We start from the raw sequence: 23,365 nt of genomic DNA, 5'->3' as shown, positions 1-23,365 counted from the left end.
GTGACCACGACCAGTCTGTCCTGATGGGAAACAGTCAATGGTGATCCTTGTGCGGTAGAGGACAAAACCGCTCACTCAGTCAGTTCACCACCCCATATAAATAGTCAGGGGTGGACTAAGGAAGAAGGAGGGGGGGGAACGATGATAAAGATGTTAAACAGGCCGTCCGCCACCTTGAAACACCGAGGCAGGCCGCCGCCGCCGGCCACCTCCGCCCGGCCATCGCCGCCGAAAGCGTCCCATCGCCGCCGCATGAGGCCACCGACATCCCCACCATCTAGGAATACATACAATTTTAGCTAAAAACCAGACAAGCTCAAATGAGATACAGGTTTTTAAGACATTCAATAAAATCTCAAGACATGCAGCTTGTACATCCAAGAAAGAAATCAAAATACTCCAGAAGATGTGAACACAGGCAATGATTTCTACTACTTGAATGTTGACATGGAAGGAAAAATGGAATGGGAGAGGAGTTTGCTTTAAGTCCTAATATCTTTTAGGAAGGATCTTCAACCTTTTTGAATCAGTGAACACACATGGAATATTGAAAGCACATGATGGGCCTGTTACAAGCACAGGGCTGCAGGGCTGCAGCCATATTTCTTTGCGTATTAATGATCCTATTTATGACCCAGCAATATTGTTGGAAATACATTTATGCTTCAGACTGATGCTTTGTTTCGCAGAAGCTTCTCCTATTAACTTTGCTTTGATTGGTAAAATTTGGTAAACAATGTTTGATAGGCAATAGCCAACCTATCACCCAGTGGTAGGTTTCAATAATTTTTACTACCGGTTCTGTGGGTGTGGCTTGGTGAGCATAGCATGGCTTGGTGGGCATGGCAGGGGAAGGATACTGTAAAATCTCCATTTCTACCCCACTCCAGAGGAAGGATACTGCAAAATCCTCATTTCCTCCCAATCAGCTGGGACTTGGGAGGCAGAGCATTGATGGGGGTGGGGCCAGTCAGAATTTTTACTACCAGTTCTCCAAACTACTCAAAATTTCTGCTACCGGTTCTTCAGAACTGGTCAGAACCTGCTGAAACCCATCTCTACTATCACCAGATATGCTTTTGCATACATAGCAACTCAGAACTTTCATTCTTTACCCATCAGAGGTTACCAGAGGTGGGGAGCCAAGGATTCCCATAATTTTGCACTCCCTTTGACTTCATACAGGGACAATGATGGTAGATGGACCATGTGGAAGGAATCACGAGGACTATATATGAGATATAAACCAGGCTGTGACAAGTAACTAGGTGTGGAGGCAGCATCCATTAAAGTCCATATGACAGTCATAGCTCTACAATCCAAGCTCTGCCCCTTTTGTACGCGCAAGCCTGCAAAGCGGAGGGACTTTGATTATCCACCATCTTGACTTTGTTTACTCTCCAGTCAGATATCCCACCAGAGGCCGCTCCAAGCCTCTTATCATGTGAGGGTTCCCATTTGTATGAGGGAAATAACCACAGCAAAAGGGGTGCTATTCTTGTACCTTGCACAATTTTCACATCCTGAATTGATTGCAATTTTTATTTATTTATTAAATTGTTATGCCACCCATTTCACCAGTACAGCAATTCTTACTATACAATAAAAAGTACAGAAGGTAATGCAAGGCAATTCTGTGAGAAAAGTGCTAAAAAATGAAATCATCCCATCTCCCAACCTTTGTTTTAGCTGTCCACATGATGGTTGTATCTAATATTGGGGAATACTACATGGATGTAGTATTGGGGGGAGGGAGGGAAGGAGGGAAGGAGGGAGATCCCAAAATACACACTGCAGAATTCACTTTTTATGCCCATGCAAAATTATTCTATTTTAAAAAAAACAAGGTCAGTTATAAAGAAACAGGAATTGCAGCACCATGTTCCTTATAGATTATTCTCTGATTGGGGGCTTCTTCATTGTTGTTTTGGATTGTGAAATAAACTCAAAGTTCTCTCTGCCATTGATCTAAACCAATAGATTTGCAATGATTGGCAGAATATATGCCTTTTTGTTATGAAACCTAAAATCTATAATTTGGCCTTGTCTCATAAAAGCAGATGAAAAATTTGCAAGCTATTTTGTAGATGTACATTCATACAGCAGATCTCCACCAGCTCCTAGCCTACATTTATTTGACACAGACCATCTCCTTCCTTTCTCCAATCCAGAAGTGATCCGTTATCATAATTGTTTTCCTTTGTTCAGCTCTACATTGTGACTCTAGACAACTGTCATCTATACCAATTAACTTCCATGCAACTGAATAACACATCCAGTACACAATTTATACTAAACTAACAATACAGTATGCTGGCTTTCCATTCTGCTTCAGAAGTAGTTATTCGCCTTCCCATTCTATATGATACTCTGAAATACATCAAAAATATCAACATTTGTTTCTCAGGATAAAGTACTCTGGCCTTAACAGAAATTGCTGCTAACAGCCAAATAATAATTAGATCCACTTGTCCTGTATTTAGACTCTGATAGTGTTCTTATTTGTATGGATGTGAGTGACATTATTTAACTACTGTAAACCAACTTTCCCTTTAGTGATGCACTAAAAGTGTGATGAAACTGCAGTTTCCAGAAATCCTAAGAAGCTTGGCCTTCACAACTGGGAATTTTTGGAGTTGCATAACACATTCTCAGAGTCCCTGCTGAAAACTGATGCATGCAACAACAGAGTGAACCAGCAGCAGATAAACAAGAATGTGAATGTAATTTATTGGCTTTTGATTGGTGTGTTGTGTGAATTTAGCCACTCTGCTTTGGAAATCACAGCTCCCATAAAAAATTGTGGTGACACAAACTATAGCTTGGTTTCACATACACAGAAACAAGCAATATCCAACAACTGAAAGCATGCATTGATTGGGTTCGTACGGCCACACTAGTTATTATATTGGACGTAATTTAAAAATTGAGTCTGCAGTACTTAGCTCTGGATGACAAATTTTTATACCTACAAGTCATTGCTTGATGTTGTTCTCACACATGAGGAATGCACATGCACAAAACAAAAAACCAATTAACATGGCATGATTGGACCCACCCTTTCTCTTCAGAACTCTTGCCCTTGGATTCAACTTGCCAGAATCATAAAAGTGGTTTGCACCAGACTTATTTATGTAAATAAAGATATCTGAAGTCAAAAAAGTAGTTGTTAAGTGGAGTGGGGACTCAGTAGCCTTAGCCTCTTGAAAGAGTAAGAGAAAAATATAATGAGGAAACAATAAAATGTATTATTGAGTTTGAACATGCTCAACTAAAATATGGATGACTTTCTGGTTCAGTATAGATAAGAACTTAGGCAATTAGTTAGGGTCCAGCAAGTTTTAGTTACCTGTGAAACTGACACATCATACAAGCACAGCCACTGTTGCTACAAGAAAATTGGGTAATCCATGGCAAAGCACTACTGATCCTGTTCTGCCACTGATCCAGGCATACCTCCAGAGAATCCCTAATGTTCTTGCCCAATAAAGATTCTTTTGAGGCATATCTTGGTGAAGGATTGAACAGGTTATTAACTCCCCCAAATTAAAATAATGGTTTTCTTCAACGGATTTAAGGTTCACAGCTAGTCTAGAATAGAACAGAATTTTTTATTGGCCGAGTGTGATTGGACACACAAGGAATTTGTCTTGGTGCATATGCTGTCAGTGTACATAAAGGTAAACAATGAAGCAAGCTGCTTGAGATATTAAATACGGTAGTTGTCTTCTAAGCTTCCAGAAGGTCAAGCGAATCATGCCTTCTAGGAGATACAGGAATGCCACCTCAGTTTGAAGACAGGAAAGAAACTTCATTTGGCTGCCATTAAAAGGTTACAGAATCAGCAGCACAAGCCTTACACAAATTTTGCACCTTTTGAAAAAATCCAATCAGGTTTCCTAAGAGGTCCGATTCCTAGTAGTGTTTGTAACATAGCCTTGAAAGCTGCAAGTGGTCTAATTAGAATCGAAGTGCAAATCTGGCAAGCTATTTTATTAGCTTGGCTGAGGATTCATCTGGCTCCAACCGGACTGCTTTCCTTTCTAATATCTGACAATCCTAGGCTGCAATGGTGGAATACCATTATGAACATGTTGACATCATCTGGCCTCTCTCCAGGATATGAGCTATTTTCAGGGTTTGGTATTGCCAAAAAGGTAAACAAGCAGTGACTGGCAAAACAATTTAAGCCATTTTTTCACTAGTTGCCAAAGACTGAGAATCATTTACTTGGTTGCCACAAATTAAGCTTTTTTTGCAGCTCGAACCTGGGATACACCAGCATTTGCCGTAAGAGTAGATATTTAATTATGCAGTCTAGGATACTGCCATTGGTCTTTATTAACTTTATTATATGCAATATTTTTGTTCTGACCTAAGATCATATTAATGTTGTTTTTTGTTTTGGTCGCTGCCTTTAATAATCTTGGCATGTGTGCTGTCTAATCCATGATGTCTTTAGGAGTTCAATAGCAAGGGCAACAATAAACAAAATAAACTGCAACAACAAGAGGTGGCATCTTTAATTCAGTGGGAGTGTTTGAACATGACAACTGAACAAGGGAGCCTGGATTCACCAGCCCGAGTGAATCACAGGTAAACCGCAAGGGCTGGGGTTGGCATAACCCACGAGACCAAAACATGGTTGGCTAGTTTGTGGTTGGGTAGGTCTTAAGCCACTAAGTAAAAACACTCAGGTTGAGTTCTGCTCTGCACCTGGTGTTTCCGCAAACACAATCATATATACCAGAAGACACCTGCCTCTGCCTTCCAGAACTTTTGGAGTTCCCTTTTCCATCCACAGCATTAACCAAGTCCAATTCTGGTTACTTCCCGAGTGCAGGTAAAAGCAGCCAGCTGTTGTCTGCTGCTTCGCCTTAGTGCTTGCAGGGATTCCACCATTAGGCAGGCAGCCCAGGAGCGTCACCCGCCCCCGAGGGAAACAAACTTCTCCGCAGCCGATGGGCTTCCCCTCTGACTTTTGTGGCTTGCTTACTACTAATTATTTATTGTAAACGATGATCTGCAGAACATTTGGCTGCAAAGAGAAGCTTACCGTCAATCCCTCCCCTTCGATCGCTTAACAACCCCCCCACCTTTCAAAACAAAGCGGGGGGGGGAATGCGCACCAACAGGAAAAACAGCTGAAGCAGACAGGCGAGAAGGAGGAGGGGAACCAGCCGCCCCCCGCTCTCCCACAGCAAGCGCCGCCCCTCGCAACCGCAAGGCCCAATCAGCATTAAGCGAAGGCAGAGAAAGTTACTGACAGCTCCCTTGCCTTTCTTCTCGACTGGAAATCGCGGGCGGGGGGGGGGTCAAGCGGAGGAGCACGCGCCACCGCCTTATTTGCATGGCCCAATAGAGCAGCGGTATGCAAATGAGACGCCAGACGGTTGGCTAGGGGTTGGCAGGATAACTCCGGCCCAAGGGATCCTTTGTCCCTCATTCCAGCTGGGCGGTGGAGAGCAGCCGAGAGGCGTCCGGCGTTGCGGGAACTAGATCGAAAGCGGCGCAAGGCTGCAAGCGGCGTGGGGGCGAAGGAGACTCGGGCAAAAGTGCAAAGGGGCGTGCGGCACAGGACGAGGAGACCGGCGGCAGCTGAAACCGAGGATTGGCTTGCTGGAGAAGAGACAAGTCCGTCGGTTTGCGGGAAAGCAGACGGAGAAAGAGGCACCAGGACGTCTAGAAGGCGAGAGGAGGAGGAGGAGGAGGAGGAACCGGGCAGAACGCCCGATCCCCGCGACCTCTTCCCGTCCCTCTCTGCTGGGACCTGCAGCTGCAACATGACCCTGGAAGATCTGGCTGGGGAGCATCAGGCTTTTGGAAGGTACGGGACGGTGAGCAGCGGGTGCCGTTTGGCCGTCCGAAAGGAACGGCTGGTCGCCTGCAGAGGCGTTCAACTTGCACCGTGGAAAATCGAGACGGGGATTGGGGGGGGGGCTGGCTGTGGGGGGAAAAGCAGCGCGGAAGCTGCAGCGGAGATCACCCCACTCCTGTTGCTCCGCCGGCCGGCGATCGTGGCTGCCACCTCACAGCTGGGCAGGGAGAGTGGGTGGGTGGAAGGGGAAGCGGTGCCGACGCTTGAAGGCGATGTGGGAAGAGGCGGTGCGGGGAAGGGAGATTTGCGCCTGTGTGGGAATAGAAACTAGGGGAGGCAGCGTTTTTGTGCTTGTGTGTGTGTGAGGAGAGAAGAGGGCGGCATGGCCTTTTCTGACAGGACACAGGAATAAGGCGAACAAGTTTAGACAGCGGTCGCTCCAATCGGCAGAAATGATCACACACACACCGTGATCTCCTCCGTCTCCCTGCTTTTTTAGGAGCTGATCGGTTCCACTTGAGAGGACTTTTTCTGTTCAGCTGCTGGATCTTGAGTTGTGCAGCATAGGGTGGGGGGATGAGGGGCTGGGGAGGGGGCTGGAAAGAAACGGCCCCCTTACTTGTATTATTATTATTATGGCGATCTTGGATGGCATTTTGGCTGGAATTTGAGTTTTGAAACTTTTTTTTCTTTCTTTCCCTGGACTGCCAGCATGGAGAAGGTGGGGGATGCCCTGGAAGAAGTCCTGAGCAAAGCCCTGACTCAGAGAAGCATCACCGTTGGGGTGTATGAGGCTGCCAAACTACTCAACGTGTAAGTGGAGATTGAGGTGCTGGTACCTGACTGTCTTGACTGGGAGCCACAGCTACTCCCCGGTCCTCCCAGGTTCTTCATGGTGCTACTGCACTTTGGTGTTTATGGGTTGATTGATCTACCTCAGGAAACATCAGGGCGGGGATGATGATCTGTCGGAAGCAAGCTCCTGAACATGCATTATGCAGGCAGAAAAAAAAAATCCTGAGTTTCTTGCCAAATGCAGATACGTTGATCATATTAAGCTCTGCATTTGCAGTTATTTTATTTCTCTCCCCTATTTACCCACAGTGCAAGAGTTCTAAGAGCCAAGTGACAGTTAAGCTAATGGAAACTGCTGATCAGGAGTTTTGCTTACGTGCCCTTTGCTTTGATGCTATAATGTCACCAGACTGCCTTATTTTCACTCTAAGCTGGAACTGTGGATGCTGAGCATTTAAAAATCCAGTTCCTGTCATCTGAAGTTCAAGTCCATATAAGACAATGTCCTAGCTTCTGCTTATACCCAGACAGAATTATTTCCCATGTTTGTAATATGCTCCGTGACTTCAGTTCCTGTTTTGTCTAAGTTCCTCATTATAAAACACACTTATTATTGTTTGTCAGGCTGTGAATAATGCAATCTGTATTGTTTTATCCCTGCAGGGATCCAGATAATGTGGTGCTTTGCCTGTTGGCAGCAGATGAGGAAGATAACCAGGATGTTGCTTTACAAATTCACTTCACTCTGATTCAAGCTTTTTGTTGTGAAAATGACATTAATATACTTCGAGTGAGCAACCCAAGCCGCCTTGCAGAGCTTCTGCTTTTAGGGGCAAGTGGAGGGCTTGAACAGCCTGCAGACTTGCACTGTGTGCTAGTAACAGTAAGTTTTGTTTTTCCTTAAGAGATGGGGGTATAAAACCTACTGGGATAGGATAATTTCTGTTGTTTCTTCATGGCCTGCCACTTAGCTATAATTGTAGCCAAAGGAAAAGCCTGAATTTCCAGCATTCTTACCTTTCTGCATCTGGTTCCAAGTGAGAATTTGCATGTGCCTTTGTTTTAATTAGCCTTTTCCTCTGCACAAATTGTATCACAGCCTCTTTCTTTGCTTATTGAGCACTTGAAAGCAAAGACCTGTACAAACATGTTTCATCCTGTTGACAACAGGATTGTACAACCCCATGAGTCACCTTCCTACAGTAACTCCCTGCCTATATTTGTCTTTCCTCATTACTAATTAGCTCAGAGGTCATTATTAGATAATTCACTTGGCTGTGATTAAAAGACTGGTCACTGTTACTTAGCAGTAATTTGTTTGTGGCCTTGATGTAATTTGGGGATTGCTAAATTATTCATAACTTTAGAAGTCATACTTTAAGAAGTAGGTTTACAATATTTAATTTTTTTTTACATTCAAGTTACAATAAGGGAATTCAGTCAATATTTCTGTCAGTCAATCCATTATTTAACATGAACTGCAAATATACTTTATACAGTTACTTGGCTGTTCATGCAAAGGCAAATAATTTTTTGTAATTGTGAAGTATGTGCATAATGCTTAGCTTGGGACTAAAAGATTGATTGGTTATTTTTTTTTAACCAAAACATACTGCAGACAGTTTATTTAAATCTACTTTTTATATTGCAGAACTCTTTTGCTAGTGGGAGGGAGTAGGGGGGAGAGAACTCTATTAGGGTGAATGTCTGGATATTTTAAACAAAAGTTTATAAATTTTCCCTCAAATCACTAAAGTAGTTCTGTTTTTATACAAATCAGTTGAAAGTATTAAGCTGAACTTTCCCCCAGTAATAAATGTTGCATTGCAGTCTTATTTAGAGCATTTTGTGTCTTTTATATATAGGCCCTTTTATTGTCAGCAGCATTTTGCTTTGTGCTGACAGTGAACATTTTCTGTCTCATTTTCTCTTGCAGAATCCACATGCTTCTCAATGGAAGGATCCAGCCCTAAGTCAGCTGATCTGCTTTTGCCGTGAAAGCCGCTACATGGATCAGTGGGTCCCCGTTATTAATCTGCCTGAACGGTGACAGCAGGCAAATAAGGCTGAACTGAATAGAGAAAAATTGCACTGAAGTTTCAAGATACTTTAGTTATTTGCTCAGGAAGTAATTCCCCAGCCTGACACAAGGATTACAGTAATTGAGGTCAAGTCAGTGGGCTGAGGTTGAACTGCACATTGTGTGAAACTGAAGGATGTTTGACAGCACGGTTGGCCAATGATGGACTCAAAGCAGAAGCCATGTTGAGGGAGCAATAGGAACTCCCAGAGGAAGTTAAGAGTTCTGCAAGACGGTTGTGAAATCAAGTGTGGCAGAGTTCCTTTCAGAAGCCACCAAGTGGGCTTAGTTGGCATTATCAGAAAGGAAACTCCTAGTTTCTGTTTTAAATACCTTTCACGTTTGAGACCAAAAAGGGTTCGTTTACTCTAGCAACTATTCTCTTTGGTTTCAACATGCCCATTTCTTCAGTTTTTCTTCTACGAAATATTAAATTATTTTGCGAGACCAGTGAAAGATTTATTTATGCTAGGGATTTTGTGCACCACTTGTATTAAAATGGTTGAACTGCTGCCTTTTAATGTTTGAAATTGGACTGTGTTCACTGAAATAAAACATTTAAAAACCACCAGGAAATGGTTGTTTTTTGCATTTTAGGCTAGAGGCATCACAAAGCCTTAGTATTGGTGAAACAATTCTTGGATCATGATTGTGACTGTCATACAGCATAGCGTTCAGAGAAAGCCCTAGCTTTTAACGTTTTTTGCACAATACTTCGGAAGTTTTGTTGTAACAGCATAACATCTCTGAATATGAGAATATGCCGTGAATATGCTGTGATTTTAAAATAGAACAGATATTTTTCCCCAAACTTAATAATAAAAATAGCAAATGGTGAATTGGAAGGTCATGTGGTTTGCATTCAAAAAATGGAGCAGATAATATGGAAAAACTTAACAAAAATAATAGTTTTATGGTTCTGCAAAGGTGTTAGCATTACTTACACACCTGAAAATAAGAATAGCTGTGCTACTCTTCTCACCCACATGCTTGCCAGCCAAACACACACTCCCTCAAGGAATGATGGGTTCTCCTAAATGACACTTTTACCCTGAATATCTGGGTAAAAAGGCAAATGATTCATCAATAGAGGAAAGATGTATGGCAGCAAATGCATCTGCCCTAGTAAAGGTCTAGAAAAACAGCTGAAGAATCGTAATTGAAACAAATGCATTCTGCAAATGCCTCCTACTTTGTCTCATTGTGCTCCGAGTGTGGAGGGACTTGAAATGCCTCCAGATTGAATTGCTATTACTCTTTAATGACTCTTGAAGTATATTTTATAACTGGACACGGTTATTAATTTTTACCTCGCCTTTATTTTATAAGTAACCCAAGGTGACATACCAGTACTCGTTTCTCCTATTTTCTCCACAACCACCTTGTGAGGTGGGTTGGACTCGAGAATGGTGAGCCAAAGCCGCCTAGCTAGCTTTCATGCCAAAGTGGGAGTAGAACTCACAATCTCCTCGTTTCTAGCCTGGTGCCTTAACCACAAAATAAAATTGGCTCATTGAAAACAGAACAAATCTCATTAAAGCAATGGAACTGTTCGCAGCAATAAATGTCTTGGGTTAGGCATACCTGTTCTATTATATATCGGGTAAGAGACAGCTTGTGATAGATAGAAAGTATTCCCAACAGCAATTTATAGTGAACAGTATTCCAGAATCTTATTTTTCTAGACCAGAGACTGCCTAATGGCTGGATCAGCTAACTAATTTAATGCTTCTTGTAAGAAAATGCATTAGTGTCTTCTTTGTAGAATTCTTCATAGTAAAATGTGCTTCAGAAACAATGTTTAATACCTCAACAATAGTGAGGTAATGTTGTGTTTTAGGATCCCCAGCACCAGTAGCCACTTCCATTCTAATACTTTGAAAATGTGTTGGATCTCAATTTTGAAGAACAGCTGTGCCACAGGAGGAAATTCAGGAGTTTGAGTCTCAGGTAAAGAAACCTTGAGACATCCAGAACCAGCTGAATTGTTCCATTCTATTCTCAAGCTGTAAGAATAGGGAATCTCACTCATAAATTGCTTAATTATTTGTCTAGCCCAGGTCCCAGTGCTACACCATACAAAAATGTTAAGCTGCATAAACATCTGAGGTAGGTAAAAGGAAGATAATTATAAATTGGTTTGGGATGCAAGGCATCATTTGTAGCATAATTGTTCAGTAAATAGAAAGCATTTCTAAGAAGTCCAAAAAATAATCCATGTTACAGGAAAAATAGAAAATGGGAAATAACAGCATATCACACCTCAATGATGAGTGGAATCCGCTAATCTGCTTTCTTAGAGAGCAAGAAATTAAAAACACCACATATGAAGCAAGTAACAAAGTGTTAATAAGAAATGAAAGCATACTATTATTTGAAATATGACACTGTCCCTTGAAACCTCAAATAGCTGCTTTGCCGGCAATTTTAAGTGTCAGCCATACAAAATAATACCTACAATTATGGCTGACTTGGCTTTAAAAATATTTTCCACTTTCCTTTTAAAATACTTAGAAAGCAGTTATTAAAACATGTAAGTTTTTTAAAAAGTTTTTTTTTTTGAAAAGATGAGAATAAGGAAAAGCATTACTGCCTAAAAAGTGTTGCTATGGAGCTTGAACCTGACTGAATGAAATGAATGGAGACTATTCAGCAGCAAAACCAGATGGCTGAAACCAGATGGGCCAGTATCCTGCACAAAGTTAAAGATCTATGATTAACCACAGTTTCATCAGCAATTAATGTGTGTATACAGCAACAAAACTTGAAAGTAGGTTGCAAAATCATCACTTGAAACTGCTGGAATGAAAATCTGAAAAAATATATCAGCCTGAACCATCTTGTGCTGCCTGCAGTACAACTCTATATAGATATTTGGGAGGAAAGAGAACCTTTGTTTATTGATGTCTAAGTGTGTGATGCGGTATTGATCCAGAAGATTTCATTCACTTGGTCAGTCTTTCTCAATTTGATACCTTTCTGCTGTATTGGACTACAGCTACCATCTTGATATTAAAAGGTAATGGGAGCTGTTATACAACCCATATATGTGACGTGAGGCTTGTGTAGGTTGCATTGCGGACAAACAAAAACCATCAAGGAAAACAAACTTCAATTTTCCCAACTGGATGCCCTGCAAGGACCCATCATCCCCAGCTACTATAATCGCTTTATGGACCCTTCCTCATGTAGGAATATTGAGCAGAAACTCCACTCCAGTGATGCAACAGGTTAGTGGGGCAAAAGCTCACTCTCTTACTCAGCACACCCACACAGAAATTATCACAGGCAGGAAGATGCCATTGCTCAACACAAACAAGCTTCCAAAATGTACCATTTAGGGCAATGGAAAGTTTCTTTAGTGAATATTTGGTATTCCATTCTAAAATGGCCCAACTATAAATCATGTCTTTCTTAAGGGTTCAAATTTACTTTATAGAGAGTTCAGTAACCTCAGATAAGGGCATGAAATTGGATAGAAGATAATATTAAAGGAGCTGCCAAGGACAGCAATCAACAGAATTGGGAATCTGAAATGAGGAGTGAGACTAATCCTTGTTCGCTAATCTTTAAGCAGAATCTAGTCAAAGGAAGAATTTATTGGCTATGCCACCCATCCAAGGACCTCATGCTTCCACAGGGCTGGTGAACATCTAAAATGCAGTTTACTCCAGTCATAGTTCCACAGCAAAACTAACTACCAATAGAAAGGCAGATATTCTGAGTGGTGGTGGGCTATATGGGCCTTATCCTATCCTTCACTTTTTCTTTCCTCGTAAGTATAGCAAACATCAGCATGCCAAATGCAACATCGCCTAGCAAGGAGGGCAGGGAGTGGAGATTTGCTACACCAGTCCTATAATATTACGAGGATTATCACCACATTGTTGAATAGAATCTGACTATGGCAAATGCTATTCTTGTTATTCATAATTATCTCTTCAGGATAGAGTATGCAGAATCAAAGGTGAAATATGTTCACTATTCTTGAAGCTAAAAGGTCGACATGCTTTGCAAACCATTTGCAAAGAAAGAATGTGCAGATGTCTTTACAGTTCAGTGTTCCTCTGAAACGGTTCAGTGAAGTCAGGCTGTAAAAGTAGAGGTCACCCCTTGCCTTTCCAACTGATGCCTAAAACAATAATTGTATCAATAGCAGCATATTGTGATCGCAGTTACATGCCTGACTCAAATCAATTTGTCATGTCTTTATTAACTGATGCAACTAAAGTGATATATTATTTCTAACATGTTTAAATTCAGTGCACTGCAATGATAGGCAGAAAACAATATGAAAAGAAATGATATTTAATTAAAGTATTTTATATCCATGATACTAAATATATTAGCTGTGAAAAGGAATCTTTACAGTTTTTAACCCTTCTAATGTTTGCAAGAAACCACCTTCCAAGAACAATCACATTGTATAGAGAGGTACGATGAAAGCAAACAATTACAGATTGTTTATGAAAGATAAAACAAAACTATTAAAGTAATTTCATGCATTCTTTTTTTACTTCAAAGGCAAATCATGGTATTATTCTTTTCAATGCAACATTACAGTGATAATACAAAAACAATTTTGTGAGAGCAAGAAAAAAACCAGAGAAGATTGTCTGTAAGAAATAAAGTAGTTTACTATTATATTTAAAAGGGATAAATAAAGAACAACATGTTTCTAGAATACAGTATTATTTTTCTTCTGTGATGTTTCAATCAAAGCACCAAGGTGGAAGTTAGTGGTACAATGACTAAAAACTCCTTATTAAGTTTCAAACTCTTAATTTCAAACTTCACAATAGTGTAGGAGTTACTATTTTAAATTAGGTGTTCTTTTTTTTCCTATTCTGTTAATCACATTAACCTAAGCACCACTGCAGCAAGTCCCACTGAAGTGAATCCAAGGCAATAGATATGAAGGCAATGTTCTCATTTTCTTGTTGGGGTATCACCATTACACCCAAGCAATGTGTATATGTTTCAACTCTCAATAAAAAAAAAAAGTTATGAAAAGCTGGTGAAGGGTGAGGAGGCATCTAGCAACAACTTAAACTTGGAGGTAACCCAAAGCAGCTAATTACATTTTGGTTCTGAATTTATTGTTGCTTTGATTGAAAACTGCTACATCTCAATCAATACAAGAAACCAAACAAGGGTCAGGTTGACAACCCATGAGCCTGTCAAAGGGAAGTCAAAATGCATTCGTAAATGGAAGTTGGCACAACAATTTACTTGGCTCAAATGAAAACATCTTCAGTTTAGAACACAGTGTTTTCAATAATTATCTTCGGTTTGTAAAATACATATGAATGATAAAAATTTAAAGCACTGCTGGTGAAAATATTGGTTTGGATCCAAAGCACCACAGCATAAATCGAATTGCTCCTTGCATTACTCTGCAAACACAAGGAAAGCAGTTTCTAGACTACTTTAAGATGTAAGTTCATAGCATTTCCTATGCTTCCTCTGGCACATGTAGAGAACTGCTTGTATCATACAACACTATACATGCTTACTCAGAAATAATCCCCATTATAATGAATAGTGGTTATTCCTTAATAAACCAGGAGAGATTGTAGCCTCTGAATGGTCTCTTATGTATGTCCTGTCAGCAGGGGTTCACTTGTGAAAGGGGGCTTTCTCCTTTGCAAGCATGTATTGGATTCTTGGATTCTTAGCTTTCTTTTTTCCTGGGAACCTATTAGGGTAAGGCTAAAACATTGCTTTTGGGGATATAATACAGCTTATCCCACATATGGAAGGGAATATTTGGATCCAACCTATTTTGGCCTGGTGCTATAACACTACAACACAGCGAATACACAAGTACTGTAAGATTTAAACAACAAAAGATCACATTCTGGAAGAAGGCAATGGCAAACCATTTCTATATTGCTGCCCAAGGCTAGATGGATGTGTCTGTGAAGTTATCAGAAACTGAGCCCAACTTGAAAAAGACTAAAAGTAGCATGATTAGCAACGCAAAAAGAACAAAAAGTCCAGAAAACAGGCGCAAAATTAAGGTGTCACAACTCAAGGCTTAATTTGGAAAAATGTGAAAATGTGAGGGATGGGTAGAAGAAATTAGAAAAAAAAAATAATGCACTCATCAATTGCAAGGCAATGTCTAAAGATTTTCTTCTTTCTTTTGGTAATGCCTTCTCTAGCCAGTTTGTGTTCTCTCCTGTCAGGCAAGAGGACTATTAAAGCAAGATGCTTTTTCAAATGCCTGATCACCAAGTGCTAATCTTAGTTTTGACTAAACAATGTAACAAGTCAAACGTCATTTATTAGATACTCAATCATTGAGGGTATTTAAGTAAGTTACAGAGGTTCATCTATTATAAATAATCAGATTTTAAAATTTAAGGATATGGACCTTTTAATTTTACATGAAGTAGAACCTAAATGAGAGGCAGGGAGCAATCATAATCAGTTTAAACATCTCACTAGCAAGGGTAACTGAATGTGTCCAAATTTATTCTACATTAAAGCATACGGAGCAGCATTTGCTGGTGACAATATAGTGTTTGCAACATGGAAAATGCTTTTGTTTGCATAATGGGGTGTGTGTGTGTGTGTAAATTGTCAGTCATTTAAATAGCATATTAATTTTATATGAAAATATAAAATTGATGAATGCACTGAGAATTTTTAAAATTGCATTCATCTGATGAGTAGAATAGAGCAACATTCTAATTGTTTAAAAAAATATTGGTATTTGGGATAGGATTTGTAGGAAACAGGTTGGGTTGGTGATGGGTAAGAAAACGTCCAGCATCAACTTCTCCTTTTACAAGTAATATAATGTTCAGGTGCCCATTTACTAATGGCAATACCAATTTATTCATTACAAATAATTATACCGACTCTCTTAGAGTTGACAGGCCTGCCAATGCAGTCTCTCCTCATTTATAGGCTTATTGCAATGAGCATCAACTCTGACACTTGAGCGCTTCAATACTTTATGGCCATCATGCATGAACTTAGGTACATGATCTGTACATTCTTATCTCACCAGAGGACCATGTACCAGTGTGAATTAATCACTTCCATGTAGCAAAGTCAAACATAGGTTGACCTTTTCCTCTGGATTTTACTTGCTATGTTAAGATTATAACATAAGCCTAACTACTGTCTGGTTCACTATATTTAACAGAAATGCAAGTTAATCCATGTTGTTGTTGTTTCCATCAACTAACAGTTGCAACGGTCATCCTTTATAAAGCAGATTTATATAGCTGACAAATCAACCGCTGTCCAATATCTTAAAACAAATCAAAATATAGGTCATCTGTGTTAATTTGGGGATGCAGACTTAAGACTTGATATCAGAAAAGACACTGTTTTAAATTATGATAGCAACTAAGATGGCACCAAATTCCAGATAGTCTAATTTAATGAATTGTATGTTGATTATGTGATGGACAGAGTGACATAAAATAAGCAAAATCAATGCAAAATTGTGGTTTTGTTATCAGTTCCGTACTATCTTTAGGAAGCTATTTTAGTTTTTAAAATGTGTTAAATTTATCTTTTGGGAACATGAAGGTGAAAAGAAATACAGTATCAACACAGCAGCATGCAGCACTAATACAGTTCTCCACAAGAGCTTGATTATAATGTAGTGAAGAGCACCAGTAAATTCGGTGGGGACTTTGGCTTACCAGCTCTGCAGCTAGCTTCTCAATACAGTTACGGTGAAACCAAGTATGCGTTAAGCTGTCACCAAGCAGATACAAACACTATGGAAGTCTAGGTCTTCTTAACAGGTAGAAATCTGTGTGTGTGGGGGGGGTGTCCCTTGACTGGTTGAAAATGAATGCTTCTGGGTGAGCACTAATGGTTGGCTTTGCATTCTATGCTAAAGTTTCTATGAAGGAAATCTAAACATGCATCTGAGAGCCTCTATATATGGAACAACAACAAAAAGTTACAATTAACCCACCTTCGAAATACAGAGCTGTGGCAGATCACAATACTACTATAAAAATTAAAAGGCCAAACAAATAGAATACCGATACATACCCCTGGCTTAAAATATATCAGTGTTGTTTCTTTCTATTCAGTATCTCATTACCACATGAACGGTACCCAAATTCTTTAATAATGTTAACATATACAAGGGATTAGCTGCTGCTGAGAATTGCTATAATCCTTCAAGCATTCATTTAGCACAACCATTGATTTTAATAGGTCTTGTGCAGAAGCAGTAGCACCATAGATTTCACTCAGAGTCTCTCTTCCTATTTAGTGATTGCTTGACATTTATGAAATGTAAATTTGTGGATCAAACTGAAAAAAGCCTGAAAGCTTCCAAAAATCAGTTCCATTAGAAATTGTGTAGGAAAGGAAAGGACAGAATTCCTCTTAAAGACAAAAAGAAAGGGAGGAGAAATTTTTAGACACCATTATCACAATCAATCTGAATTTAGTGTAGTCTACATTTCAGTGGAAATAAAAGATAGCTTAAAGGCAATAGACGTCACTTTTCAAAGCTATGCTGAGAACCAGAATTTATAGTATGTACAAATGTGTAGGTTTTTAAGACATTGTCGAAAGCTTAAGATATACTAAATAGTGAAAGCATGAAGTGCAGAAATCCTATCAATAAACGCAGCAATGAAGTCTGAAGAGTGCGCTTAAAAGAATGCACTTTGGAATGTGTCTATACATCTAAACGAACATATGCATACACCCTAGATCTAGACTCCATTTACATATACAAGGTACACACTGGTATCAAATCAAATGCAAAAAAAAAAAAAGCTTGATTAGCACTCTACGCTTGTCTACCTCACTACTCTGTAAATGAAGCTCAGGCAACTTTGGTCTTGATAGTTCAATCCTTGGATCTGTGAACACTCACTACATTTTAAAATCAAGCCCAACCCAGCCCAGCCCAGCAAAGCCAACAGAATCCATGCCTAACAACATTTGTAGAACCCTTCCATTTTTGCAAGAAGTAACTTTTAGAACCGTGTGCCTGGCATTAAGGATGGGAAAAACAAACATTCAAGGAAACTTAAAAGTTCATTCATACACAAGGTGGAAATAAGTTGCTGTTTTATGCAATGGCTACCAGGTGACCCTCAGGTTACTTCTCTAAGAATTGGCTAGGTTGGTTTTGCAGGGGGAGGTTTTGAAGGCATTTTGCTGCTTTGCCTATAGAATAATGCAGGTTTTTTTATCCTTGAAGGGATTTTCTGAAGCAGGTATGCCCATTAGTAAAGGATCCTTCCTGGCATGTTCCTCGCAATAGCACATTAGATCTGCTGATGCCTTCGACACCTGCAGAGGAAAAAAGATGCAGAATTATAAATTTTCCAGAAAGCTTCTTTTAATAATGTTAACATATACAAGGGATTAGCTGCTGCTGAGAATTGCTATAATCCTTCAAGCATTCATTTAGCACAACCATTGATTTTAATAGGTCTTGTGCAGAAGCAGTAGCACCATAGATTTCACTCAGAGTCTCTCTTCCTATTTAGTGATTGCTTGACATTTATGAAATGTAAATTTGTGGATCAAACTGAAAAAAGCCTGAAAGCTTCCAAAAATCAGTTCCATTAGAAATTGTGTAGGAAAGGAAAGGACAGAATTCCTCTTAAAGACAAAAAGAAAGGGAGGAGAAATTTTTAGACACCATTATCACAATCAATCTGAATTTAGTGTAGTCTACATTTCAGTGGAAATAAAAGATAGCTTAAAGGCAATAGACGTCACTTTTCAAAGCTATGCTGAGAACCAGAATTTATAGTATGTACAAATGTGTAGGTTTTTAAGACATTGTCGAAAGCTTAAGATATACTAAATAGTGAAAGCATGAAGTGCAGAAATCCTATCAATAAACGCAGCAATGAAGTCTGAAGAGTGCGCTTAAAAGAATGCACTTTGGAATGTGTCTATACATCTAAACGAACATATGCATACACCCTAGATCTAGACTCCATTTACATATACAAGGTACACACTGGTATCAAATCAAATGCAAAAAAAAAAAAAAGCTTGATTAGCACTCTACGCTTGTCTACCTCACTACTCTGTAAATGAAGCTCAGGCAACTTTGGTCTTGATAGTTCAATCCTTGGATCTGTGAACACTCACTACATTTTAAAATCAAGCCCAACCCAGCCCAGCCCAGCCCAGCCCAGCAAAGCCAACAGAATCCATGCCTAACAACATTTGTAGAACCCTTCCATTTTTGCAAGAAGTAACTTTTAGAACCGTGTGCCTGGCATTAAGGATGGGAAAAACAAACATTCAAGGAAACTTAAAAGTTCATTCATACACAAGGTGGAAATAAGTTGCTGTTTTATGCAATGGCTACCAGGTGACCCTCAGGTTACTTCTCTAAGAATTGGCTAGGTTGGTTTTGCAGGGGGAGGTTTTGAAGGCATTTTGCTGCTTTGCCTATAGAATAATGCAGGTTTTTTTATCCTTGAAGGGATTTTCTGAAGCAGGTATGCCCATTAGTAAAGGATCCTTCCTGGCATGTTCCTCGCAATAGCACATTAGATCTGCTGATGCCTTCGACACCTGCAGAGGAAAAAAGATGCAGAATTATAAATTTTCCAGAAAGCTTCTTTTAATAAAGAGAATTTCAAAATACATTCATTAAATATGTGCCTATGTACACAAAAAATACTTCGCTGTCTTTTAGCTTTTGTTTATGAATGAGGCTTTAGTGGTAAATAAACAAATTGCAAAATGAGAAGCCACATTTATGCATAAACCTAAAGGTTTATGCTTTTTTATTTGTCTCAAGTCCCAAGGGGTGGTACAGGATTGCTAAGAAGCTTAATATGAGATTAAAAATAGGTATGCATTACTTTTCATTTTCTGTTGTTCACATGCGCATCTTAAGAAGTCTGGGAATGCCTATGGCATTCGTATCTTCTACAAAGAAATCGCAGCCCTGATGCTCTATGGGACCTGATCAAAATACAACAGAGATGTAATCTAGTACATCTTGATAGCAGCTTTCTACAAATGGCTAGAGGATCACAGAACAAGAATTGGATGAGTCTATTCAAATCTTCAGATCTATGCAGAAATCACAATTAAAGCATCCTAGTTAGAGGGTTGTCCTTCTCCTTCAACATTCAAAACAGGGGAGCCTATTACCTGTTTGAATAACTGGTTCCACTGTCAACCTGTTTTACAGTTTGAACACCCCTGTTAACATTCAATCAGAATCTATCTTTCTAGGGTTTAACTCTATACTTCCATGGCCTGCACTCTGGGATAGGGATGGACAGGCCTTGACCTTCTATGTCAGGGGTCTCCAACCTTGGTCCCTTTAAGACTTGTGGACTTCAACTCCCAGAGTTCCTCAGCCAGCTTTGCTCTGGCTGAGGAACTCTGGGAGTTGAAGTCCACAAGTCTTAAAGGGACCAAGGTTGGAGACCCTTGTTCTATGTGACATCCTTTCAGGAATTTGAAGAATGCTATTATAGGTCCTGTCAAGCATTGTTTCTGAAGGTTAAACGTCTCCGGGCCCCTCGAAACTCTTTCTTGAGATTTTGCTTCCTGTCCCCTGAAATCATTCTTGGTGTCCTTCTCTAAACCCAGATCTGTAAGACAGGGTGACTGAAAATGGCACAGTACTTGAAATTGGGTCTGAGCAAAACAGAACAATGATTACTACTTTCTGTAATTTGGAAATTACACTTTTATTAACTGTATTTGCCTGTTTTGGAAGCCTGCTGACTTGTATTTAATTTGTAACCAATTACTATTCCATTTTCTTTGCAAATACAGGTAGTCCTTGACTTATGACCGTAATGGAACTTACCCATTATGGTTGTAAGTTGTGAAAGTAGTCAAGCAGGTCACTGCAGTTAAGCAAACATTGCAGTCGTAAAGTGAGCTCATTGTTTGCTATGGGCTGTTTTTGTCAAAAACCAGAATAAAACACATATGACTGCAAGTCACTGCAAACGACTGCAAATGTGGGCCAGTTGGAGAACTCCTATGTGGTCACATGATCATCGGGATGTGTTTGTGTGGCCATTGACACTTTGGAATTGTGTTGTAAGTACCTTTGAGGGAATCTATCAGAATTTTGAATGATTGCTAAGCAATGGGTCATAATTTGAGGACTACTTTTACTAAGCCAAATACCCCACAGCCTATATTTATGCAATTGATACGGGTTTACTAAATTATTGTTTCTTCTATTTTTGGTCATCTGCAGATTTATTAAGTATGCCCTTTACTTTTTCACTTACCGTATATACTCGAATATAAGCCGATCCGAGTATAAGCCGAGGTCCCCAATTTTACCCCAAAAACCTGGGGTAAACTGGGGACTCGAGTATAAGCCGAGGGTGGGAAATGAGGCAGCTACCGGTCGGGAAACCTCCTCCTTAGCCGAGAAGGCTGGCGGCTCCCCCGCCCCGCCCTCTCACTGCACCGGCAGGGCTTCCCCGCGCTAATGCAAAAGCCCGCCAAGTTTGCGCCATCCGGTATAATGTGAAAAAAAGAAGAAAAAAAAAACCTCGAGTATAAGCCGTATATACTCGAGTATAAGCCGAGGGGACGTTTTTCAGCACAAAAAACGTGCTGAAAAACTCGGCTTATACTCGAGTATATACGGTATGTCATTATTGAAAATACCGAAGAATAGAAGATCCAGGACTGATTCCTTCCTCTAATTGGATCAGGAGCAACTGATAAACATGCCTGCAAATTTGTGTTTTGAACCAGTTATGTATCGATTTAATTATCATCCATCCAACCTATACTTAACCAGCTTGCTAATCAGCTTGTCAAATGCTTTTGATGACATCAAAATATATTAAAGCTATAATTATAATCTGGACCAGAATTTCCATCACTAAGTAATGCAGACGTAAAATCAGGATCACATAGTCATGTCATTTAGCAATGGAAAACCCCATTGCCATTATTAAGGGGAATTGTGGGTTGGTAAGTGAGGCCCTCTTTGCAATTTCTTAACAAACCAAGTCATTGGGGCAGCCAGCAGGAAGTTGCTAGTCTCAGGTGGCTTGCAAGCAGGCAGGGAAACAGATAAATGGCTGCTGTTGGGTGTGAGGGACTGCAAGGATGGCCGGGAAGAGGTGGCTGAAGCATGTCAGGGTTTGGAGTTGCTGCTTTGAGGGGGAGAGGCAGCATGAGAGTGTGCAAATAGTCGAGGTACCATGCAAGTGCAGCGAGGCTTGGGAAGGATGTGTGGGAGGGAGAGGCTTACCAGAGGAACTTGTGACTTGTTGGCTTCCCTATTGACTTTGCTTGTGGGAAACTGCCAGGGAAGGTCACAAATGGTGATCACATAAGCATAGGACACTGCAACTCTTGTAAGTACAAGTCAGTTCCCAAGTGTCCAGTTGTGATCATATGACTGTATGAGTGGGGGGGACAGTTGGAACTTAAAAGGACTGGTTGTTACCGCTACTCATTCAGGCAGTGTCACAACTTCAAAATGTCACTAAATTAGCATTTAGTGATTTATTATCACTTATATATCACATTAAAAGTAATCATTAACAAAGGACTATCTGTATGTCTACAGGAAGAATATGCAATATTCTCCATGCATGAACTGTTCTCTGCATGGGACAGCTGGCTCTCAATGGTCTGTACTCAAACCAAACCATGCATGTTGCACATGTTTTGATATATACAAAAGGGTCTCAAAAGATCAAAAGGCCAGCACACAAACCATGCAGAGGAGGTACAAAAACAGGGGATTAAATGTATCAACCTTTCCCAATTTGCCCTATAAAAATCACTCTGTGATCCCTCCTACTTTTGTTTTGGTTGAAACTCAACTACCAAAGTATTCTGGATTTTGTTTTTGCCAAAGCATGGCTCACCAAACCAGTTTGACACAACTTCCACAAGTTGTGGAAGAATGTATATTAGATTTACAAACTATATTTTTCATTTCATGCACATCCTTAGCCTACAGCTTTCCCACAATCTATTATGGAATTTGCGTGATCAAAAAAGAGATTATCCTCTGTCTGCAAAGACTCATTCTTGACAAATCCCTGCTGATGTTTTTATTATTGTTTTCAAGGTGCTGACAAGTGCTTATGATTTGTTCTAGAATTTCTGCAGGTATTGACGGCAGACTGATTGGTCTGTAATTTGCTGGATTTTTTGCTTTCTGTGTTTTCTGATTTTGATACTAGAGATTTAAACTTATTAAAGATGAATTCTCTGATCATGTTTTTATCAAGTTTAAGGTTCATTTATGCCACTGCCTCCTGCTCTTCACAATTCCAAGTGGACCATATATATGTGTGTATACAGTATGTGCGTGTCTATGCACACACATGTATACACACACATACTGGAGAAGACTGCATCAAAATAGAATTTGAGTAACTGTAACTTTTTCTTAGCATTCTGCTAACACTGAATATATACTATTTTTTTAAAAAAATTGAATATACCTAATAGACCTTTTTGTTCTTCTTGGGATTCTTTCCTTTGATTTCTTATTCTAACATTTCACTTTCCTGATACTAGCTCTACAGTTCCAATTCACTGTCTATATTATTCCTTTGTATTTATCCTTTTTATTCTTCCCAATCCCAAAAAAGATTGGAGAGTAATTGTGTAAGAGTCTTGGGACTCTGTTTCTCTGGAAGTCAGCAGGATAACTTTTTAAAAGCTGAACAGAACAAGATCAAAATTAC

General features: G+C 39.8%; 3 protein-coding genes across 8 annotated transcripts in view; 1 reads left to right on the top strand and 2 right to left on the bottom strand.

Annotated features, from left to right (window-relative positions):
- The first annotated feature begins 5,362 nt into the window (after positions 1-5,362).
- GADD45A (growth arrest and DNA damage inducible alpha) lies at positions 5,363-9,269 on the top strand. Its single transcript, XM_058178966.1, has 4 exons — positions 5,363-5,827; positions 6,530-6,631; positions 7,277-7,496; positions 8,550-9,269. Exons 1-4 carry the CDS (start codon positions 5,784-5,786, stop codon positions 8,661-8,663), a joined length of 480 nt encoding a protein of 159 aa, XP_058034949.1. The 5' UTR covers positions 5,363-5,783; the 3' UTR covers positions 8,664-9,269.
- Positions 9,270-12,987: 3,718 nt separating this feature from the next.
- Positions 12,988-18,866, bottom strand: LOC131195038 (guanine nucleotide-binding protein G(I)/G(S)/G(O) subunit gamma-12-like). Its single transcript, XM_058176664.1, has 2 exons — positions 18,858-18,866; positions 12,988-17,984 (listed from the first exon to the last, which is right to left on the bottom strand). Exons 1-2 carry the CDS (start codon positions 18,864-18,866, stop codon positions 17,859-17,861), a joined length of 135 nt encoding a protein of 44 aa, XP_058032647.1. The 3' UTR covers positions 12,988-17,858.
- The window catches only part of LOC131196323 (guanine nucleotide-binding protein G(I)/G(S)/G(O) subunit gamma-12), a 51,586-nt gene continuing 46,259 nt past the window's right edge, over positions 18,039-23,365 (bottom strand). For all 6 annotated transcript variants that reach the window (XM_058178971.1, XM_058178967.1, XM_058178972.1 and 3 more), the window contains one exon: positions 18,039-19,232. In XM_058178971.1, the coding sequence (XP_058034954.1) occupies positions 19,107-19,232 (126 nt within the window). In that variant the 3' untranslated portion in view covers positions 18,039-19,106. The remainder of the gene's footprint in view (positions 19,233-23,365) is intronic.

Source organism: Ahaetulla prasina, chromosome 3, assembly GCF_028640845.1.
Source record: "Ahaetulla prasina isolate Xishuangbanna chromosome 3, ASM2864084v1, whole genome shotgun sequence".
NCBI lineage: Eukaryota > Metazoa > Chordata > Lepidosauria > Squamata > Colubridae > Ahaetulla > Ahaetulla prasina.
Note: the sequence above shows the minus strand (reverse complement) of the source record. Positions and strands in the feature narration are given on the sequence as shown.

What these genes read in the sequence shown, in the direction of transcription:
- GADD45A (XM_058178966.1), top strand. Translation starts at nt 5,784, where the DNA reads ATGACCCTGGAAGATCTGGCTGGGGAGCATCAGGCTTTTGGAAG. An exon ending in GAGCATCAGGCTTTTGGAAG is followed by an intron (nt 5,828 to 6,529) that starts GTACGGGACGGT and finishes CTGGACTGCCAG; the next exon opens with CATGGAGAAGGTGGGGGATG. An exon ending in TGCACTGTGTGCTAGTAACA is followed by an intron (nt 7,497 to 8,549) that starts GTAAGTTTTGTT and finishes TTTCTCTTGCAG; the next exon opens with AATCCACATGCTTCTCAATG.